Source organism: Lethenteron reissneri, chromosome 27 (assembly GCF_015708825.2).
Source record: "Lethenteron reissneri isolate LAM-NWPU_2019-01 chromosome 27, ASM1570882v1, whole genome shotgun sequence".
NCBI classification, from domain to species: Eukaryota; Metazoa; Chordata; class Hyperoartia; order Petromyzontiformes; family Petromyzontidae; genus Lethenteron; species Lethenteron reissneri.
In genome coordinates this window covers 10,003,454-10,022,630 of record NC_083805.1, presented here as the reverse complement: position 1 = coordinate 10,022,630, position 19,177 = coordinate 10,003,454, and the positions used below count along the sequence as shown (strand labels likewise).

Here is a 19,177-nt window from a genome sequence, read left to right as displayed (position 1 = left end):
ACCTTCCTCCAGAATTTGTACGGCAATAAGGAATGTGAAGCTGGTAAATGAGCGAGGACCTTAGGTCACATTTGTTCTTCAAAACAGTGAGGAGATTCAGCAGGTAGTCTGCTGATTTTTTTGTAAGTACATCGCGAATAAATAAGATCTGATGCACAAGCCGTCGATCATGAAGAGATGTTAAGTTTGACCCAATGTAGAGATCGCAGTGGTGGGTCCTATATGGGCAGTTCAATGCAAATCTTAAGGCCGAGTGAAAAATTGGGTCAAGCTTCTTCAGTACAGTACTGAGGGCTGATTTATATACGATGTCACAGTAATCAAGTAGAGGAAGTATGGTAGCTTTTATCAATTAAAAACGGAACATAGGGGGGAAACAATGCTTGTGTCGATACAGAAAAACTTTTTTTATTAATTTTGTCTTTTTACCAATATAATCAATGTGATCTTGAAAATTCAGTTTTGAATCAAAGATGACCCCAATATGCTTATAGATCTTGACTTGCTCTACTTGACAATTATTTGAGGAATGTAATTGGGGAAAAATAACTTCCTGCTTTAGTCCTGGTGAGAAGCATAGCACCTTGGTTTAGGAGTTATTGAGGACTAGTTTGAGAGCAACTAGCTGATGTTGTAGTTTGTTGACATCACCCTGGAGCTTAGCAATATCGTCATCCGTAGAGCAGCCAGTAGTAATCAGTATCGTGTCATCTGCAAACAGATTTACCCTGGAATGATCCAGGTCAGCTCCCAAGTCTTTGACATAAAGAGAGAACAGGAGGGAGCATAGGATGGAACCCTGTGGAACCCCTTTTGTTATCTTAGCACTATTTGACCTTCCACCATCTAGGAATACAGTTTGGGTGCTAGAAGAGAGGTAAGTTGTTTAACCATTCCAAACGGAGGCAACTTAGTTTACTTAACAGGGTGTTGTTGTGGTCGACTGTATCAAAGACTTTGGACAAGTCAAGAAAAAGACTGGCGCAGTACTGCTTATTGTCAATGCTACTGTAAATGTGATTAGAGAGTCTCATGCAGCAGATGTGGTGCTGTATTTTTTTCGGAACCCAGATTGGTTTTGATGTAAGAGATTGTTGTCGGATAGGAAACTGCTAATTTGGTGGTTGAATAATTGAGATAGGTCGGTAGTTATTTGGATCATCTTTAGGGGCCCCCTTTGTGAAATGGACGAACATAGGAATGTTTCCACACACGTGCCCTGCACAGCATAACGTATCCATCAAGTAAAATGAAAGCTACAAAGTGCATATTTGCTGTGTTCAGACGTTGCAAATATTTTGTGCATAAGTTATTCTCAATACTCCTTGTCAGACACCCAGACAATTCATATGTTGGGCTTGAATATAGGACCATAAATAGGTGAGATGGAAACATATATTTGTTGGATAAGAGCATAAGAAAGGGATAAACTGTCATTGTAACACACAGCTGGAGTGTGTAGCAGTTATAATTTTCTGTAATGTATTTCTTATTTTAAAAGTATTTTGTGTAACTATGCATGCCATGTGACCTGACCTCTTTAATCAAGTAAGAGCCCGTTAAGACCAGCAGTTGATATTTTCAAGGGAGACCTGCTTGTCCACAAGTTAAGAGGCACACCCTCTCTTTGAGTAAGTGAAATAATGAAATAGTTGTTTGCTGCAATTCAAAAGTGTTGAATAAAGCGGCGAAGTGATCTCTTACGGGGAGGGCAGCAACCATCACTGAACATGTCATCTTGGCTGAATTGCTTTGACCTCTGACCCTAAATTGAGGTTGCAGTAAAGGCAGGTAGGGCAGAACTTGAAATGTAGAAAATAAAAACCCTTGCAGGACACTAGACAATGATCCCCCATATAGGCTTACATACTTTTGGGGCAAGTGCTACTAGCGAGCACCTATGAAGGCTGGATAAGCACACGAGGGGGTGGGTGGCCAACACAACGCCTTCCCACCTTTGTTTCCCTCGTATTAATGTTTACATACCACTCCAGGTATGCAACTGAGGCAGAGCGACCTAAGGGAGTCCCCAAGACAGGTTTAAATTAATGGTCACCGGCGTTGGCCGTGATTGGGAATTTTACTCAGGTCGTCTGGTTCGCAGCGCGGCGCACTAACCGCTGCACTACTGCAGACACGAGCAGCGCAATGACATGTACACGTGCTGTGCTTGTGGATGTGTTATTGTACGTACGATTAGTTGTTTAGAAGGGGAAAAGGCAGTTTGTACGTGCGTTTTTGTCTGCTTCTTTATACGTTACACCTTGAAATGGTCGCTCGCTGGCCCCAATTTTGCCTTGTTATTCAAACTTCGTTTAAACACATTGTGCTAAATTCAAATAAGGCTTTGTAACAAAATAGATAGGAAAATTTAATGATACCCCCCCTACCTCCACAGTAATTCAATGAATTGCTTCGATTAAGGATTGCTGTTTGATTTAAGAATCAAGTTAGTTTTTTACATTGTGGATTTTGGGTGACATGAGCCCTTTACATACAAAATAAGTACTGAAAAACATCCATTCTTACATGCAATTATCTTGAGCTTAAGCATTGATATTATTGGATTGATACATTTTTGTATCTATACATATGATGTAATTACAGCAATGCCTAAGCAAATGGGTGACATGGTCACGAACACATCATATGGATATGTTCGTGGCCATGTCTCCTTGTGTGACAGCAGAGTATTTTTAAATCCTTTATATTAAGTTTCCTTGCTTGCTTAGGACCGTGAAAATCTTTCGGTCGTTTTTTAACCCACTTCCCGTGATCCAATCGAGCTGAAATTTTGCACACAGACTCGTTGTGCGTGACAATGCATTTTCGTGAAATCTTTTTTCCAAAATGTTACACTTTTTAGGGAAACAAATTTAAATATTTAATTACCAATTGCTTAATGCTGCCAGACAATCATCTGACCCATAGGTGGCAGCCATCTCAAGCCAGAGGACAAGAGGACTCTAGCCGCCACGCATATAAAGGATTTATAGTGAAAAACTTTTACGGGTTAATTATTAGTGTTATTCCCATGTTTAGCCATTATATGGGGTTGTAGGGTGATGAGGATGGACATCCGGTTCTTAAAAAAATCATCAAATCATTTGCTATATAGCTTGAGCCTACAATTTCCTTGTTTACGGTCTAGTCATATCTGTGCACCAATGTTCACTCGTACTTTCACACTTATAAGTGAATTTGATGGTTTTAATCTTTATACTGTCACGTATTTGAATATCAAATACGGATGCTTCTTTAAACCATTTTCATTAATCGCACTATAAAGACTTGATCATTATGTCCCTTGCATAAGGAGTTAAGTAAAAGTAAATGCACATTAGTGTTTTGATTGATGCTTTAATGAGCCAGTTGATCAGCCACTTTATGTATTATAACTAGATTAGGATGACTCCTTATAAACTGATCTTCCAGGAGCGTGGCCATTGCATAGATACGTTTTATCAACACATCCGTTTTTTCACCACATCGCTGCTTTTTCAGTGAAATCGCTTTAAATGGGCCCACCTCGTCAGATCTTGGAAGCCAAGCAGGGCTGAGCATGGAGAGTTGCTTACATGGATGACCACCACGCACCAAACAAGTATTGTAGGCTACTGCGTAGCTACAATCATAGCAGAGTACGTTGCAGCAATGCCTGTCGATATGCTGTTCTGTGCTCACCCTCCCCTCCTCAACCTGCACTGATAAGAGCAAATAATAACCCCCACAATGCCGTACAATGTTAAGCGGGCCTCGTTCAGCTGTGTACATGCTCAAGTACTGATTTGTGCGTGTTTGTGAAATGAGTGGCAGGCATGCATCATTGCATTCATTTGAGAGTGTTGAGTAAACCGTTAATAGTGTGTGTTAACATAGGATGAATACTATAGATCATTTAGTACATTAATTCAACAAAATCAATATACAATATGTTCATTTCAAAAAGCTATGTTTTCAGTAATGTATATAGCAGAGACTATTTGCTTTTCCCTGAGGCAGACTTTCACATGTCAATATTTGATGTATAGTATACACTTACCGTTATTAATACATATTTATGTATATTGAAGTTTTTTCGCATCGTACCTAGTCAACCGTGCTATATATATTGAATAAGGACAACAAATAGTGTTAGAATTATTACACAAACACATAAACACACTGTCCAGAAGGTATTACCTTGCTTTGCAGTTAACAGGTTCATTCAATCATACTGCCGCATATGTTTTATTTGCACAAAAGTCCATAAGAATTCTCATCTTCCTCTGCTGCCACCATTGTTTGGAACTCCCCCCCCCCCCACAACCATCAGCACTTTCGACTCCCCTTCCCACATTCAAGTCCTGCCTCAAGACATTACTATATACCTCTGCTTATACCACTGTTTCTATACAGCACTTTGAGATGTGGTCACCTATAGACACTATGTACATCCGATTTTGTATAAGATAAAATACACGTCTGTTCATAACGGTGAAATGTGAAGGGGGTGAGTGCATGAACGCCCAAACAGCCGTGTATTCTCCGCGCCGGTCATCGTATATTTTTGTCCACGCGCTAATCACCGTAAGCCCATTTACAGAGCTCAGCGGCAACAACCTCATGGCGACCTTCTCTAAATCATTGCGTAACCTTGCACGGGCAGGGATCGATTCGGCATGTGGTGTTGGTGGTTGTTGTCAGCGATGGTGGTGTGTCGGCTGTTGGTGGTGCTGCTACTGCATAAGAGTGGCTTCCCTCGTAAGGAATGGCACTGCATGGCCGTAAATAATGCATGGCGCAATACGTATTGTGCCGCATGCAGCAGCTCTGCATGTTAAGTGAGGTTCGGGGCTTATGAATGCTGATGAAAATGTACACTCAGGGCCACTAGCAGCAGCAAGTAATAAAAGCAGCGAATACAGATACAGTTTTTATGAAAGATAAAAAAATAAACACGTGCACACGTGGTGCTTTTGGGCTGTTTACACGTAGCGCATATTTAGTTCCGTTGTGGTAAGCGAACAAACACAACACAACTGTATCCTGTGTATAATGTGCATCGCACTGTGCGTTGTGTGATATTTGTTAATGGTATACTGTACAAATGTGTGTCAAGAATGTATGTGTGTGTGTGAGTGTGTGCTTGCCTGCATGTCGTGTACCAGGAAAATAGCTCGGTGGATTGGGGGGTTTGTCTCCCAGACAGCCATGAGGCGGAAAGCTGCATTGCCAACGCTTTCCAACGTTATATTTGTTCGTGCAGAATTTTCATCGACTCCTAAGACATTATTCCTTGGAAATGTGTATAGTGACTGTGATGCCCATACCAAAATATGCCATATTCTTTTGATGATGATGAAGACTGTGATGAGAATGATTAACAAAACATTATTATGCTAATTGATCAACCATTCTTGCAATGCGTATTCATAAACCAGCCATTCTATTTAGAAATGTGTCATTTCATTTCAATTAGTTTGTGGAAAAATCTGAGCAAATTAAATTTTGCCCACATGCGTCTTAATTGGGTTGTGGTGAAAAATACGATCAGTGGTTCCAAGTTTTCAAGGCCTGTTGCTACAATAGAAACAAAGGTGCCGCACCATTCGAGGATGTAATTGCCCCACAAATGTTTTAAAAATATATATAAATCAGTGGCAGGAAGCCCATTGACATTCAATGAGGACGGCTGCTTGCGTTGTGGCTGAAACGTCGTGAGAATTATTTTATTATGTTTTAGTTTTATTATTTCTTTTCTACGTGACTTTACCGAAAGAACCAAGAAGATGAATCCCTGCAGTCACGAAAGCTTTAAATCGAAAGGTAATATATTACCTTGGAGTTTATTCCTACCCCGACAAATTCATGATTTTAATTGGATTAATGTAACAGATTATAAATGCACGATTAAACAGTAACACAATAACACTTAATAACACAACTGCACAATATTTAGCGCTCCAATGTTTAAAAGTACGTTCCTTAGGCAAGTTTAACTGTTGACCTATACGGTGCACTCATTACACACAAAGTGCTTGCCACAAATGAACCGCAATACCTTGCCGATCTCGTCAAGGAGCATAAACCATCACGTGAACTCCGGTCATCCTCGCAGTGGCTTTTGGCTGCTGGCCATTGAACAAAGACGGTCACCGCATCGCGCACTTTCAGATGCGCTTCTGTGGCCGTCCGGAACGCTCTTCCTTCTGATTTTTGGAAGCCACTGGATTGTAAACTAATTTCTTTTTAACTGATTTTTGTCATTTGTTTGTTGTCCTTCCCCCGCACCTCCCATTCTCATGGTTGGTTACGTACGGTGCGAAAAAAGTTCAACATATATACATACTTACGTTGTGGAAGTGGCAGTTGCTGCCTGAATGGCAGAGTGATTCCGCTGACATCACTGCGCATTCGTCAGAAACAATTGCGAATTACGTTGTGCCCATCTGTTTTATGATTTACAATTTTGACCCATTTCACGTACTGGGCTAATTTAAATGGCAGATGAGATGAGCATTGCTGGGCCGATCAGGCCTAATTATCTGAAGTATCGCCTCAAAGAGCAAGACATTTATTAATTATTTCTACCTCGCTCATGTTAAATACATATCATTAGCTTTCAAATGGCAGCTGGGTCATTTTGAACCAAACCACTGCAATATTTTTTTCCTTCTACTCTTTTGATCTCTTGCTTTCAATCTCACCAAGAGAACACAATCGTCCCAAGCCTTTTCGTCTCATCACATTACCTTTCAAAAAGTGTACCTTTCAAAAAGTGTACCTTTCATTTTTCGATTTAAAGCTTTCGTGACTGCAGGGGTTCATCTACTTGGTTCTTTCGGTAAAGTCACGTAGAAGGGAAATAATAAAAATAAAACATAATGAAATACAATTCTCACGACGTCTCGGCCACAACGCAAGCAGCCGTTCTCAGGTGAAGAACAGGGCTGTCGGAAAGACAGCGTCTTAATTTTATTATATTACTATTTCCCTTCTACGTGACTTTACCGAAAGAACCAAGAAGATGTACCTTTCATGTTAACTACCTTGAATATACCTTCCTACTGAGTTAGATTTAAGCTAAAATAGAATACGAAAAGCAAGATCACTGTATAGAAGGGTGGAATACATCCCATCCACACAACAGAAGTGTTTATGAACTTAAATGTTGCTTATTATGATGCTGCTCATTTAGTACCTTACAATCAGCACCTTTATAGTGTCCATGTAATTCCATAATACTCGTCTACATTTACGACTTGTCCACAGACTGAGGGTTCACACTGACTTGCCATGGCTAGAATTTGTGAGTGTGCATGGTCATGTAGGGCTGTTTGACCTTCATGTGACCTCCATTGCAGTCTGCTTCGTGAACAGAAATCACTGGGAGATTGCACATACCGGACATTTGTTTCAGGCTTGAATGGGCTTCACGGTCATTTCCTTCGACTGTAATCATTCTGAGTTGGATACTTAGAACCATTGAAGGGGTTGGCAGTTACCAATAACCCTGGCATGCAGACTAGATTTTTTTGTTAGGTATTTTTCCCGAATTGTTATCCCTATTGCACTGTCCGTGTCATGTCGTGGAACTGAGTATCCAATTGGGTATCTTGGAGAACAGCAGCAACCCTTCGTATTGCAGAGCAGCCCACAGAGGCGGATAGCACAGAGATAACTCTGAGATCCCTTCAAGTGAGCTCTAGCATGCGGGGGAGGAGGGGGGTGGAAAGCAATGTTTGTCACATGTTATTGAGCAATTTTCAATTCTCAGAGCTGGAATTTCACTTTAAGTGCAGAAGGACTGTGATATATTGTTCTCTACAATGATAAGATTGAAAGTCGTCAATAACCTACTTTAAAATGTCTTTAATTGGCACTATCCCCCAACAATTGAACTGCATTAACCGGGGTGGTCTAAGGCCACTAAGCTTACCTGGTTTGAGTCTCCGCTCCCTGGATAATGTGTCTCGGAGACATTTGGAATCTGTCTGCTGTCTGCTTGCTCGCAGATGTTAAAGAGCTCAGTACACAGCTGACAGTAGCAGGCTATTGCCTGTCTTACAAGGGTAACATAAGATCAAATGTCCCTGAAATGTGAGAATAAAAGAGTTTGAGTAAGGTACAGCATTGCCATATGCTTTTTACACCAAATTTTCACTATTCTCACCGTTATCATTGAACAGGCACTTGAAAGAGGGGGTGTATTTACAGCCAGCATACATGAAACGTTAAGTGATAATAAGAAGAGTATTATACTTCATGACAAATGTGCACCATTGTCACCATTTAGACAGTATTAGCAGCATCTCACATGTATAAAGGAGTATAGACCACATGGCAATTTTATTTAGAACTTAAACAAATCTTCCAAATCAGACTTGAAACCTTTCCAAACAATAGTGTTTTTTGTTTTTTTCACCAATTTTGTTAGGATTGTGCTTTCAGTGTGATTATTATACAAGGCAGACATTTCCATATCGAACGCTTCAAACATGCAATGGATCGCCTTGTTTCACAGAACTGCTATGGTAGATGACTTTGCAGAATTATCTCTGACGTTACTTCCAGAAGCTTCTTATCGACAGTGGGCTTCACACCTTTTTATATGACCTGCAGATAGTATATGATATCAAAATATGCTTAACCAAATATGCCAAATTGATAAATGAATCATGAAGATAATTTACATTCCATTTTCAATCCATTGCAGGGCACAGGCCTCCCAATGATGTATTGCTCATGGGGATGTTTAACCATACTTCACCAAACTGGTTAATTCTGTACTTTTTGGTTCTTTCGGTAAAGTCACGTAGATTTTTTTTTTAATATATAACTAAATTAAATCACGACGTTTCGGAGGCAACACAAGCTTCCGTCATCAGGTGGAACAACCACAGCAAAATTACTGTAGTGAATAGAGAGCTATTTGTGACACATTATTATATAGGGTAAGAGGGGATGATGAGCCAGGGAGGCTTGTGTTGCCTCCGAAACGTCGTGATTTAATTGAGTTATTTTCATTTTTTTTTCATCTACGTGACAATTACCGAAAGGACCAAAGAATATGGATCCTTGCAGTCACGAAAACTTCAAATCTAGAATGGTTAATTCTGGTTGGTAAATGGTGGAGGGCCAGAAACTGATCAGATACCACTTGCCATTGATGCTAGCTGTGGCTGGAAAATGGACTTGGGTCACCAGGTTCATTGTGCAGTGCACTCCTACTGTGCCACTGCTTCTCCCGCCCCCCCACCCCCATACGAAATGAAGTGACACAAATTTACAACGAGGGACTGTTTTGTGCTGTCCCCGCTGGTGACTGGACCAAAACCATCAACTAACTCCGCTTGAGAATCCAGTTTAATCTCAGGTGGCTCAAACCCAATTTTTAACCCAGCATCTGAGAAGTGCTCGCTTATTTTGCTGACATAATATCCCCCTGAGCTATCTGGCCACCTCTGTAAGAATCCTGAAAAAAAGTTTTAACATTTTTGCTGTGGCTGTGTTTTTTTGTGGTGATGGTGACGAGGTCTGCTTGTGTTTTCTGTTTGTTTGTTGTGTGGCAGGCACACTACTCGACTGGTCATACGGCAGCGGCATTGATGTCCACAACCTACACGCCACAAACGCAGAGCCATCGAGGTGGGTAGCACGGGAACTCGACGCTGCTCAACCCTCGGGTTGCCGAATTATGGGAAAAATAATATCTCGCACGCCGAAGAGTGGTGAACTAATTGTGAATGTATTTGCTTGAGTGGTTTATTATTATGCAACTGGCTTAAAAAGTGGGACTCTTAATGTCCTGAGAAGACTCAGATTTCCCAGGATGGCTACCTCAAAGAGAGGGTGTCCTGGGAAAACCAGAACAGGTGGTAACTGCACACATTCTAATCCACTGTGTGCTGCATGCTTCTGCCCCCAGTGGGGTCTCAGGTCTTTGAATTAATCGTACGCAACAAAAGACAATCAGTTTGCTGCACACATCAAAAAGTCCAGCTGCTGCGTGTGTCTCTGTCGCTGTTCAGTCGTACCACACGGTGCCTGATGAAGCCATTCCGCTAGTGTTTTATGATGGCCGCCACTGAAGAATTGGATTTGCATACACTTGACACGCGTGCCAATCCATTCAATCGTTGCGAAAGTTGTTTTGAATTCTATTGTCATATCCATGATGATTGAAAAACGATCACTGATTCTGAACACAATTGTTGGAAAAATCTATGATTGATAATCATTTCAGAAGTCAGAAGAAGTCATGTTTATTTATCGATTGATGAAAACAAAATAACCGGTTAAGAACTCGTGTGGACAGTGCATTCACAATGAGGCAAAAATTGCACATCCATGATGGGTGTTCAAAATTAGATGTTTTGCTGTTAATCTTTAATAGAAGTACAATGTGTACTTTCCAAATGATAGCTCCACTTTTAAGAACATACTCTATTGAACTGCCGTACAACAAACCACTGCTCTCGATGTTTTTGTGAGAGAGACCTACGTGAACGTTTTGATCATGAATCGCGAAATTAATCCTAGTATTTTTCTGTTAGGCAATTGCAAGACAGTTTTAAACATCGTTTTCGTGGGCCTGCAAAATACGCTGCCGTAATTATGTTCCTTTCCAGTAGGCATGGAATGATGTATGGAGTTGCCATTCCATTCAATAATCTTTTGATTTTATATCTCATGTTTATCATGTTTATTTGCTCTTGCGTTCGTTTTCTTATTTGTAGTTTTGTTTATTCCATTTGCCTAAATGTGTCATAAGCACTGCATCGCATATTATTTTACATAAATACTATACAATGGATTCTGCCATGCACGATTCGATGGATGTATTTTTGTTGAAAGAATAGATTGTATTTGGTTAATCAATATGGCATTACATAGTAAAATGGTTAGCATTGTTTTGGCTTCTCATCAGCGATGCTAATGAAGTGTCTACTCTGTGGTGCTGTGTTAAATTTGAATTGCTCTGAGGATATCTGGGTCCTGCTTCATACCTGCCTACTTGTATTCTGTGTGTTTGTCATGTCAAATATTTGTGTGTGTTTTGTATGTGGAGAGCAGTGGTGCAGTGATTAACGCACTGCATTACAGACCCGGTGACCCGAGTTCGATTTCCGCTAATACCAGTGGCCAATTATCTCAAAGCTGTTTTTTGGCGTCCCCTTGGTCGACTCAGCCTGAAATAAGTACTTTTTGCGATGTGTCAACATCAACACTGGTGGAGACAAATGCAGCCAGGCTTGGTTCTAGCCACACCAGCCCCTTGTTGTGTGCCTTGCCAATGATTGTAAGTGCTCTCTAACAGCGCGGGGGACCTTTGCCCGTGTCGGTGTGTGCCGTAGATGTCGTGGATGAGGACATAGTGCGCTTCAAGTACGTGCAGAAAAAGAAAAAGGGCTACGTGCGCATGCTAACCAACATGGGAGAACTCAACCTGGAGCTGCACTGCGGCATGGTGAGGCGTCAAACCCGTGGCCACACGCACACACCGGAGCGTGACTTGTGCAGCCGCTTGCGAGCACGCCCGTACTCATCGAGCAGGGTTCTTCATCTGTGTTTGCCAGCGGGCCACGTGATGAACTTAAGGATGTGCCCACAGGCCGGAGGTCGGCAACCAAAATAACAAGAAGAGACATTTTTTTTCTATTTCGGTAAAAATATCTCAAATGTTGCAAGTGTCGCAGTGCACTTGAATACCCAGACGGACCTGAATAAATAACGTCACAAAGCAATCCTTAAAGAGCCGCATGTTGCCAACACCTGCCATAGGCCACGTGACATCGAACGTCATGTGTATACACGTTGCAGGAGAAGGAATAACTTGGCAGCACTTTGTGAATGCTAACTTTTGCCTGTAGCTGAAAGACTTTTACAATATTGGGACTTTATAATGGCAGTGGCCTTCAAGCCACGTAAATGTGGGGTGGGAGAAGGGCAGCCAGTGAAGACTCGCAAGATGTTACGTTGATAGTAAGTATATAGTAATCCAGCTCACATAGTCGTAGTGCACGTAGACCGTATTCTCCAGAATTCGAGACGCTCTGGAAAGTGAGACGCACGCCAAACTTGTGTTCACTGCCAATAAAGTAATACGAATCTTGTCCCCACACACCTACTGGATTATAAGATGCGCCTCCCATCTGTTTGCTTTCAAATACAGGAAATGAAGTGCATCTAATAATCTGGAGAACATGGCAAAGCAAACAAAACAAGTGTGTCCTCTAGGGGCAGCGTCTTTCAAAGTTTAAAACGAAAACCTCTCACCCTCTTATTTATATTTACTGCCCTTACTACCTTGTTGTTTTTGGTCCCCTGCTGGCATGAAAGCCTATTTCCAAAGTGAGGAGATGGAGTCGTTCCTACAGGTGGTGGTTGGTATTGTCCCTAATTGAAAATGTCAATGGGACAAAGCGTGTTGCTATTAATGTACCTTGGGAGCCTGTTGTTGGTGGTGTTTCATGCCAGCATGCTCATCATTTTGGTTAAAATCAGAGCCTACCGTAAGCATTACGCTCTCAGGTTTGTCACGTGGATTGCACAGAACATTATTGGGTAGTTCTGTTTCTATATTCTTAAAATATCTTTCCAAATCACACTGTGCTGCTTAAATGTTGGCACACAAAACCTCTTGGGAATTTTAAATTAAGTTGGCGAATGCAATTGAAAGGTAAAGTTATTTCTTTAGCTTGTATTCAGTCGTCTTGCTTCAACGTAAAGGGTAAGAACTAAAACAACGAGCAGAGACTTGAGATGTATCTCTGATTCCATAGTCGGCCAGTTTGAATTTTTGTTCTCACTTCGAAAGTTGCAGTGCAGTAGATGTTTCATCTGGGACATTGCACCAGTTTTCATGGATAACTTTGAATCAACAAATGCCGCAACAATTTTCTCTGCCCCATTGTGCTCTCCCCCGCATTGCTTTTTATCTGTTGACAAGTGCTCCAGCTTAGGATATTTGGTAGGCTATGGGAAAAATATCGGATTTTGTTTCACCTCCTTGACTTTGTTCATTGAAAAAGCTATTAAGACCACGGGGCTGGATATAAAGCAAGCTTGGCTCGTGCTCGAAATCCATCCTTTTGAGGTGTCACACAAATGTGGCAGAACGATCAATCTGCAGGAATGCCAAAATGCGCCGCCGCAACAGTTGCAAACACTCAAAACAAGTGGTCCCACGTTCATTGCATCGGGGAGGGTGCGCAAGCACTTCTCAGGCTCTCGCCCAGCAGACTGTCAGCGACTTACATTTCTTGCGTTTTCTTCGGTGGGGCGGGGGGGGCCTTTGTCCTTGTGAATTCATTGCGATTACTGGGACGTTGGGCCCTCTATGCGCGAACGGAGTGCACTTTCATCAATGTTTGCTTGCCTTTTCCCTGCGTGTTTACTTTACTTGAAGCAGTTGGGCTGAATGGGGTGATTTTTTTTTTTCCACTGTTGTTTCCAGGGAGTGCACAAATTAAATGTGATGGAAATTTTTTTGAAAGCAAATATGTTAACAGTAACAGGAAATAGATGCACATTACAAAATGTGTCTTTCTCTGCAGTATTTACTGCATATAATATAACATTTAAAAATATTGGCAAATTCATATGCTTGTTGTGTATTATTTTCTCAAATGCACATTGTTTATGTAATAATGCACGTGTGATCATGCTTGAAGTTTTTGAGAATTCCGGAAAGAATGTATGATTTGCTGCACGATATTTAATCACGCCTGCATTTTTCTCGCATCAATTGGACACATCTTTAAAAGTGATTCTTTCTCTCAAATTCCTTCCCTCTCCCTGCCCTCATTCTATTCTGCTCTGCCTCACGTCGCTGCTATGTTTAAAGACATTCTCAAAAAACAAACATGTTATACATTAGTCTCTCGCAAAAGCCAAAAAAAATATCAATCTCAGCCGTTTTCTGAATGGTGTGTGTACACACTATATAACAGACTTCACAGTAGCTGAGGAAGACGTGCATTTAAGATGGGGCCTTGGGAACATGTTAAAAATTAATGTGTGGCTCTTTTTACATTTATTAGTGGCTGGTGTTTGCTGTCAGCTCGCATGGCACCATTATTTTGAGGTGTTGTATTTTTGGTGGGCACAGAGCACGGACGGACGTTGCGTGTGTGTGTATGTGTGCAGACCATCACTCATGCCAGCGTGCAACTACCAATTTCATTTCTCCCATTTCATATCAGCGATATGCTGATAAAACTTGTGGGTTTGTCATCTTTGCCAGTTGTCATTTCCACCATAGCACAGTTATCTTAGGTTCATCTTTCAGGTTATTAATGGTTTTGGGTATATACTCGGCATTTGCTTATAGGATTCACTGTGGGATCGTATTTGGAGTTAAGTATAAGAGGTCATATGACCAAATCACCTGGAATGCACCTGATCTTGTCATATCTTGTAAGCTAAACAGGATTGAACCTGGATCGTGTTTGGATGGGTGCCCGTCATGCACACACAGGTTGTTATAGGCTACAGGTATTAGGAAACCTTCATCCAGCAGTATATTGACAAAAGGGCCTCGGTCAGCTTTGGTATTAAGATGGCCCTAGCAATGTAGTAAACGGTTAAAATTAGCATTCGGATTAACATTACAAGTATTGAGTCGTGTTGGGGATATGTTTACAAGTAGGAATGTAATGAATATTACTGTCAGGGTTAGCATGAGGACAGGAGCACATTTTTTGATAATGGTGAGTTACAAGAGCACTTATATTTAGTATTGCTTCTGGGTCTAGAATACTTAAGTAGCAACATTTCCATTAGTTATGTACTGTGCGCCATTACCCTTGTAAGAGCAATTTATTTTTACTACAGACTTTGTGAAACCAATCAATTGAGGTTAAAATATAAGCAACCTCAGTTTTCTTTTAAAGTTGAAGCAGAATTTGTATATAAATAAGTTGCCATTTTTGCACAAGCATAACCCTGGTGTCGGTTTAATTTCAGCAAACAGCATGTGCTTAGATTATTATAAATGTCACTTGTGAATTATTAATGACTCCAATTGCAAGACACATTTCACGTGCACACGAATCCCCACTAAGCCTACATTACTCTCTCCCCACGCAACCCTCAACCCCTTTGGAAACTTGGACGATAACACTAATTGGTGACGGTCTGTCATGTGTGCGGCCTGTACATTGCGATTACAGGGACATTGGTTAATTCTGTGGCGGGTGCCCCTGGTATATTTGATGTCTTAACAGAGCCCCATTATTTTCAAACAAGACCATTATGTATCCCATTCATAGTTTGTAATGTTTTTGATAGTTTTCATATTGTAACAATATCTAAAGCAATGCTGAAGAGAAGCAAAAGAAACACTAGAGAAACAACTGAGAGATAAATCACGAGACAATTCTGGAAGGCGCGCAATTCAATGCTTATGTAGTAGGTTCAATGAGATTTGGACGACGTAGTCGGAGGCACACTTATTTATTAAACATTTCACTCAATACAGGCCAAGGTATACAACACTCGAAGGGGTAGCGGCCCCTTCACCCGTCTAACAGGGAGATCCCACGATCTCTATCCCGGCTAGCCTACTCCCAGGTCCTCCACTCGAGAGCTAGGGGAGGCTAGCTGATCCAGCTCTGGCCAAGCTAGGATCACGGCACCCTTAGTCACCAGACCGGCTCTTACAAGAGCATCGGCTCTGGGCTCTCGGGGCCACGCCACTGGCTTGCCCTGGTCGGTCCTTAGAAGAACAACGATCCAGGGGAGTCCCAGGGCCTATCTAGCCGGTCTTCCTTCTTCACTGGCTTAAGCTAAATACTGAACCCCGAGCCCACCGGCTCACCGCCTTATATAGCAACTCCCCCCCTCCGAGGGGTGGGGCCGTGGGGGATCATAGCGCCGTTTCAGCCCCCCAGGCTAAACGATGCGGACGTGGATGTAAGCATCCTTCCGCGTGCGGGCATAACCCCCCCTGGTATGTTTGTTCGCCCTCCCGTAACACCTCTACACTTATAATAGTTGCCGTACGGTACTAAACTGGAACTGACTGGCGCGTGACGTTTCTGTATGACCCTTCTTGGCATTGCCTTGCACGCTGTTCAAATATTTGAGGTTCAGTTGTGCAATTAGAACATTCATGATTAATTTAGAGGTCCCGCCCCACAAAAAAATGTATCCATTGCATACAAAACACGTAATGTTTATAAATCCTACGAAGAGGACACTCGAAATCATGGTCATTGGTTCTCTTGTTGTTGGAATGCAACGGTGGCCGCTTGTATTTTGCTCATCCTTGTCACTGACGCTACTTGTAATTGTCGCCGATAGGTTCCCAAGACGTGTGAGAACTTCATTCTGCTGTGCCAGAGGGGCTACTACGATGGAACCGTTTTCCATCGGTCGATCCGCAACTTCATGGTGAGTGGAAGCTTTTTATTTTGACTTCTTGCATGAATTGCTGCTTGGGGTTGAGCTGTGATGCTGCAGGGCTTATTGACTGCTCTCAGAACCCAACAACAAGCTGCATTCGATATAGTTATGAGAACGGCTACAACAAAAGATTTTTGACAGTTTTTTTTCTGAAAATCTCTTCAAATGGCCTTTTTATCTTTCTCAATACTCTGCTATGAGTTTGCCACTTTAAAGTCAAACCGATATTGAAATTTAACCAAATTTTGTGAAAAAACACAAATGTTTCATGCAGTCATTGGAGACTTGCTCAGTTCGAAAAAATTAACCCGTAAAAACAAAGTTTTTCACCATAAATCCTTTATATGCGTGGCATCGGTTTTATTTTATTATTTATTTCTGTTTTTCTTGAGTAAGAGTTTCATTTTTATCACATTAGTATTTTAAATTAAATATGAAATTTTTTTTCCCCCTAAAATGTGGAAAATTTTGGAATTTTTTTTTCACGAAAATAAATTGTCACGCACAACGAGTCTGTGTGCAAAATGTCAGCTCGATTGGATCACGGGAAGTGGGTTAAAAAACGACCGAAAGATTTGCACGGTCGTAAACGCGCAAGCAAGCAAGCAAGTGAACTTAATATAAAGGATTTAAAAATAAGTTCTACCGCTGGTGGCTGACACCTTGATTCAAACGCAGGATTTCTCAGGCATGCCCACTCAGTGCTCTGACCCCTGATCCATCTGGCTACGTCTGTTTTTTGCGTATTTGATTGTTTTGTTTCACTTGGTGGTGCTGTGCTTCCTTCTCACCCATACCATTTTAATCATTGCAACTGTTCAATATTTATTTTTTAAAAAATTCCTTCCTTGTCTGCTTTAGCTTGCACTCTAAGACCCTTCAGAATAATCAATTGTTTAGCAGTATTATTGGAGCCTGGGTCATAAATTCCATCTCTTGTAATTTTAGTATCCTCATTAAGTTGTTTATTTTACAATCATCCATACGTTATATCTTAATGGCAGGTATTACTGTATGTGTATTGTTGTTATTGCAGTGGTTCTTGGAAATACCAAGTTTGGAAATTGCAAGAACATTTTTGTAAATTGTTTTATTATCAGAATAGCTCTGCAAACAATTACCAGGTGCTTTTAAAATATATCTGAAATAATTTACCGATCTAAGACGTTTTGCCAACTTAAAATAGAATTAATATATTTTTCTGATTCTCTTTCTCACCCTATCATTTGATAAATAGGCCTTTCTCCTGCAAGCACCAAACAATCTTAAATAAGAACTATCTTTCTACAAATGCTATTAAATCATTAGGACACTTTAATATATATTCACCTTGCACCTTGTCATGCACTACACTTCAGCCATTCGAGACAGCACAGTAATTGTTTCCAGAACAGTAAAGGGCACTTTCCCAAATGTTGGCAGATACTGAGTTGAAGCCAAGTTGAACAAAACTGAAGTAGATTCCATGTTTTCCTTTAACGCTAAATCAATTTAATTCAGTACATCCTTCTGCTGCTGTGTTTATCATGAATGTGCTGAGAATTTGTGACCTGAAATAAAATATATGATGGGGTTTTAGCTGATGTGATGAATGTTGTGTCCTTAACTCAGCATGATTTAGAAGGTAAGGTACATTTGTGTGTGTGGAGAGTAGTAGTGTAGTGGTTAGGACGCTGAGCTACGAACCCAGCAACCCGCCCGAGTTGAATTCTCGCTCACGGCCAACACCAGTGACGATTATCAAAATAGGTCTTGGTCCTGCCCTAGGTCGACTCGGCCTCAAATGAGTACCGAGTGCGAGGAGACAAAGGTGGGCGGGTATGATGTTGGTCACCCACCCCTTGTGTACCATGCTGGCCTTCATCGGTGCTCGATAACAGCACTTGCCTCAATAGTTTAAGGTTATATGGAGGATATTTGTTTGTTCTTTCTTGTGTTATGAATGGTAATAATGCAGCTTTTGCATTGTTCTGATTACAGATTCAGGGTGGAGACCCAACAGGGACTGGCAAAGGTACGGTGCCTATACATTACATTTAAAAGGCAATCATTCTTTCTTGACATTCGTTCCAAGAAGTGGATGCACACTTGTGGTTGTGAGATGGGCTATCATTTTGCATGTCACGCACGCGTGTGTGCAAATGTGCTTTTGTGGATGGGCAGATACATTTGTGTGTATATTTTCCAAACACCTCGGTGATGTCAAAGTGCATCTAGCCTGGTACAGTTTCTGCGTTGATGTCACCAAAATCGGTGGAAAATGAGGGATGGCGGTTTTTTTGCATGCTTGCACAAATTGGTGTTTGGCCAGTGTGACCCATGCAGACATAATTTTGGTAAAAAACAAGATTCTGTGTTGGACAATACGCTTAAGGGCATTAATCAGTGAAGACATTCAGTTGTCTGTGATTAAATACAAATCTCTCATTAACGATGAATAGGCAATTGCACTTGCGTTAACGCTCTATCTAGTAAATATGCGTTCGGCAGATTTTTCGAGTGCAAGTCTGCATGCATCATTGCGCTTTTTATAGTTTAGTAAGTGCAGGCATTTAAAACGGTCATTAAGGCTGGGAAGCACATTCTAGTGTATCCAATGCTGGCCCATGTTGGAAGCGTTCATAGGTAAACACCGCACTTCTGAAGGGTTTAATTTCTGTTTTGTGTTTGCTTTGTGTACTGTTGGTCGGTCTTTGTGCGCCATACATTTATGTCAATCTGTATTTGGTATTCTGCTGTGTGTACTATAACGTCCCTTGCCCATGTCTCGCATTTATGTAAATCT

At 41.2% G+C, this 19,177-nt stretch overlaps 1 protein-coding gene across 1 annotated transcript in view; it reads left to right on the top strand.

Moving 5' to 3' along the window:
* Positions 1-19,177, top strand: part of PPIL2 (peptidylprolyl isomerase like 2) — a 47,364-nt gene that overhangs the window by 8,473 nt on the left and 19,714 nt on the right. The window contains exons 11-14 of the mRNA XM_061561407.1: positions 9,555-9,630; positions 11,340-11,452; positions 16,291-16,380; positions 18,373-18,406. Coding sequence (XP_061417391.1) covers positions 9,555-9,630; positions 11,340-11,452; positions 16,291-16,380; positions 18,373-18,406 — 313 coding nt within the window. The remainder of the gene's footprint in view (positions 1-9,554; positions 9,631-11,339; positions 11,453-16,290; positions 16,381-18,372; positions 18,407-19,177) is intronic.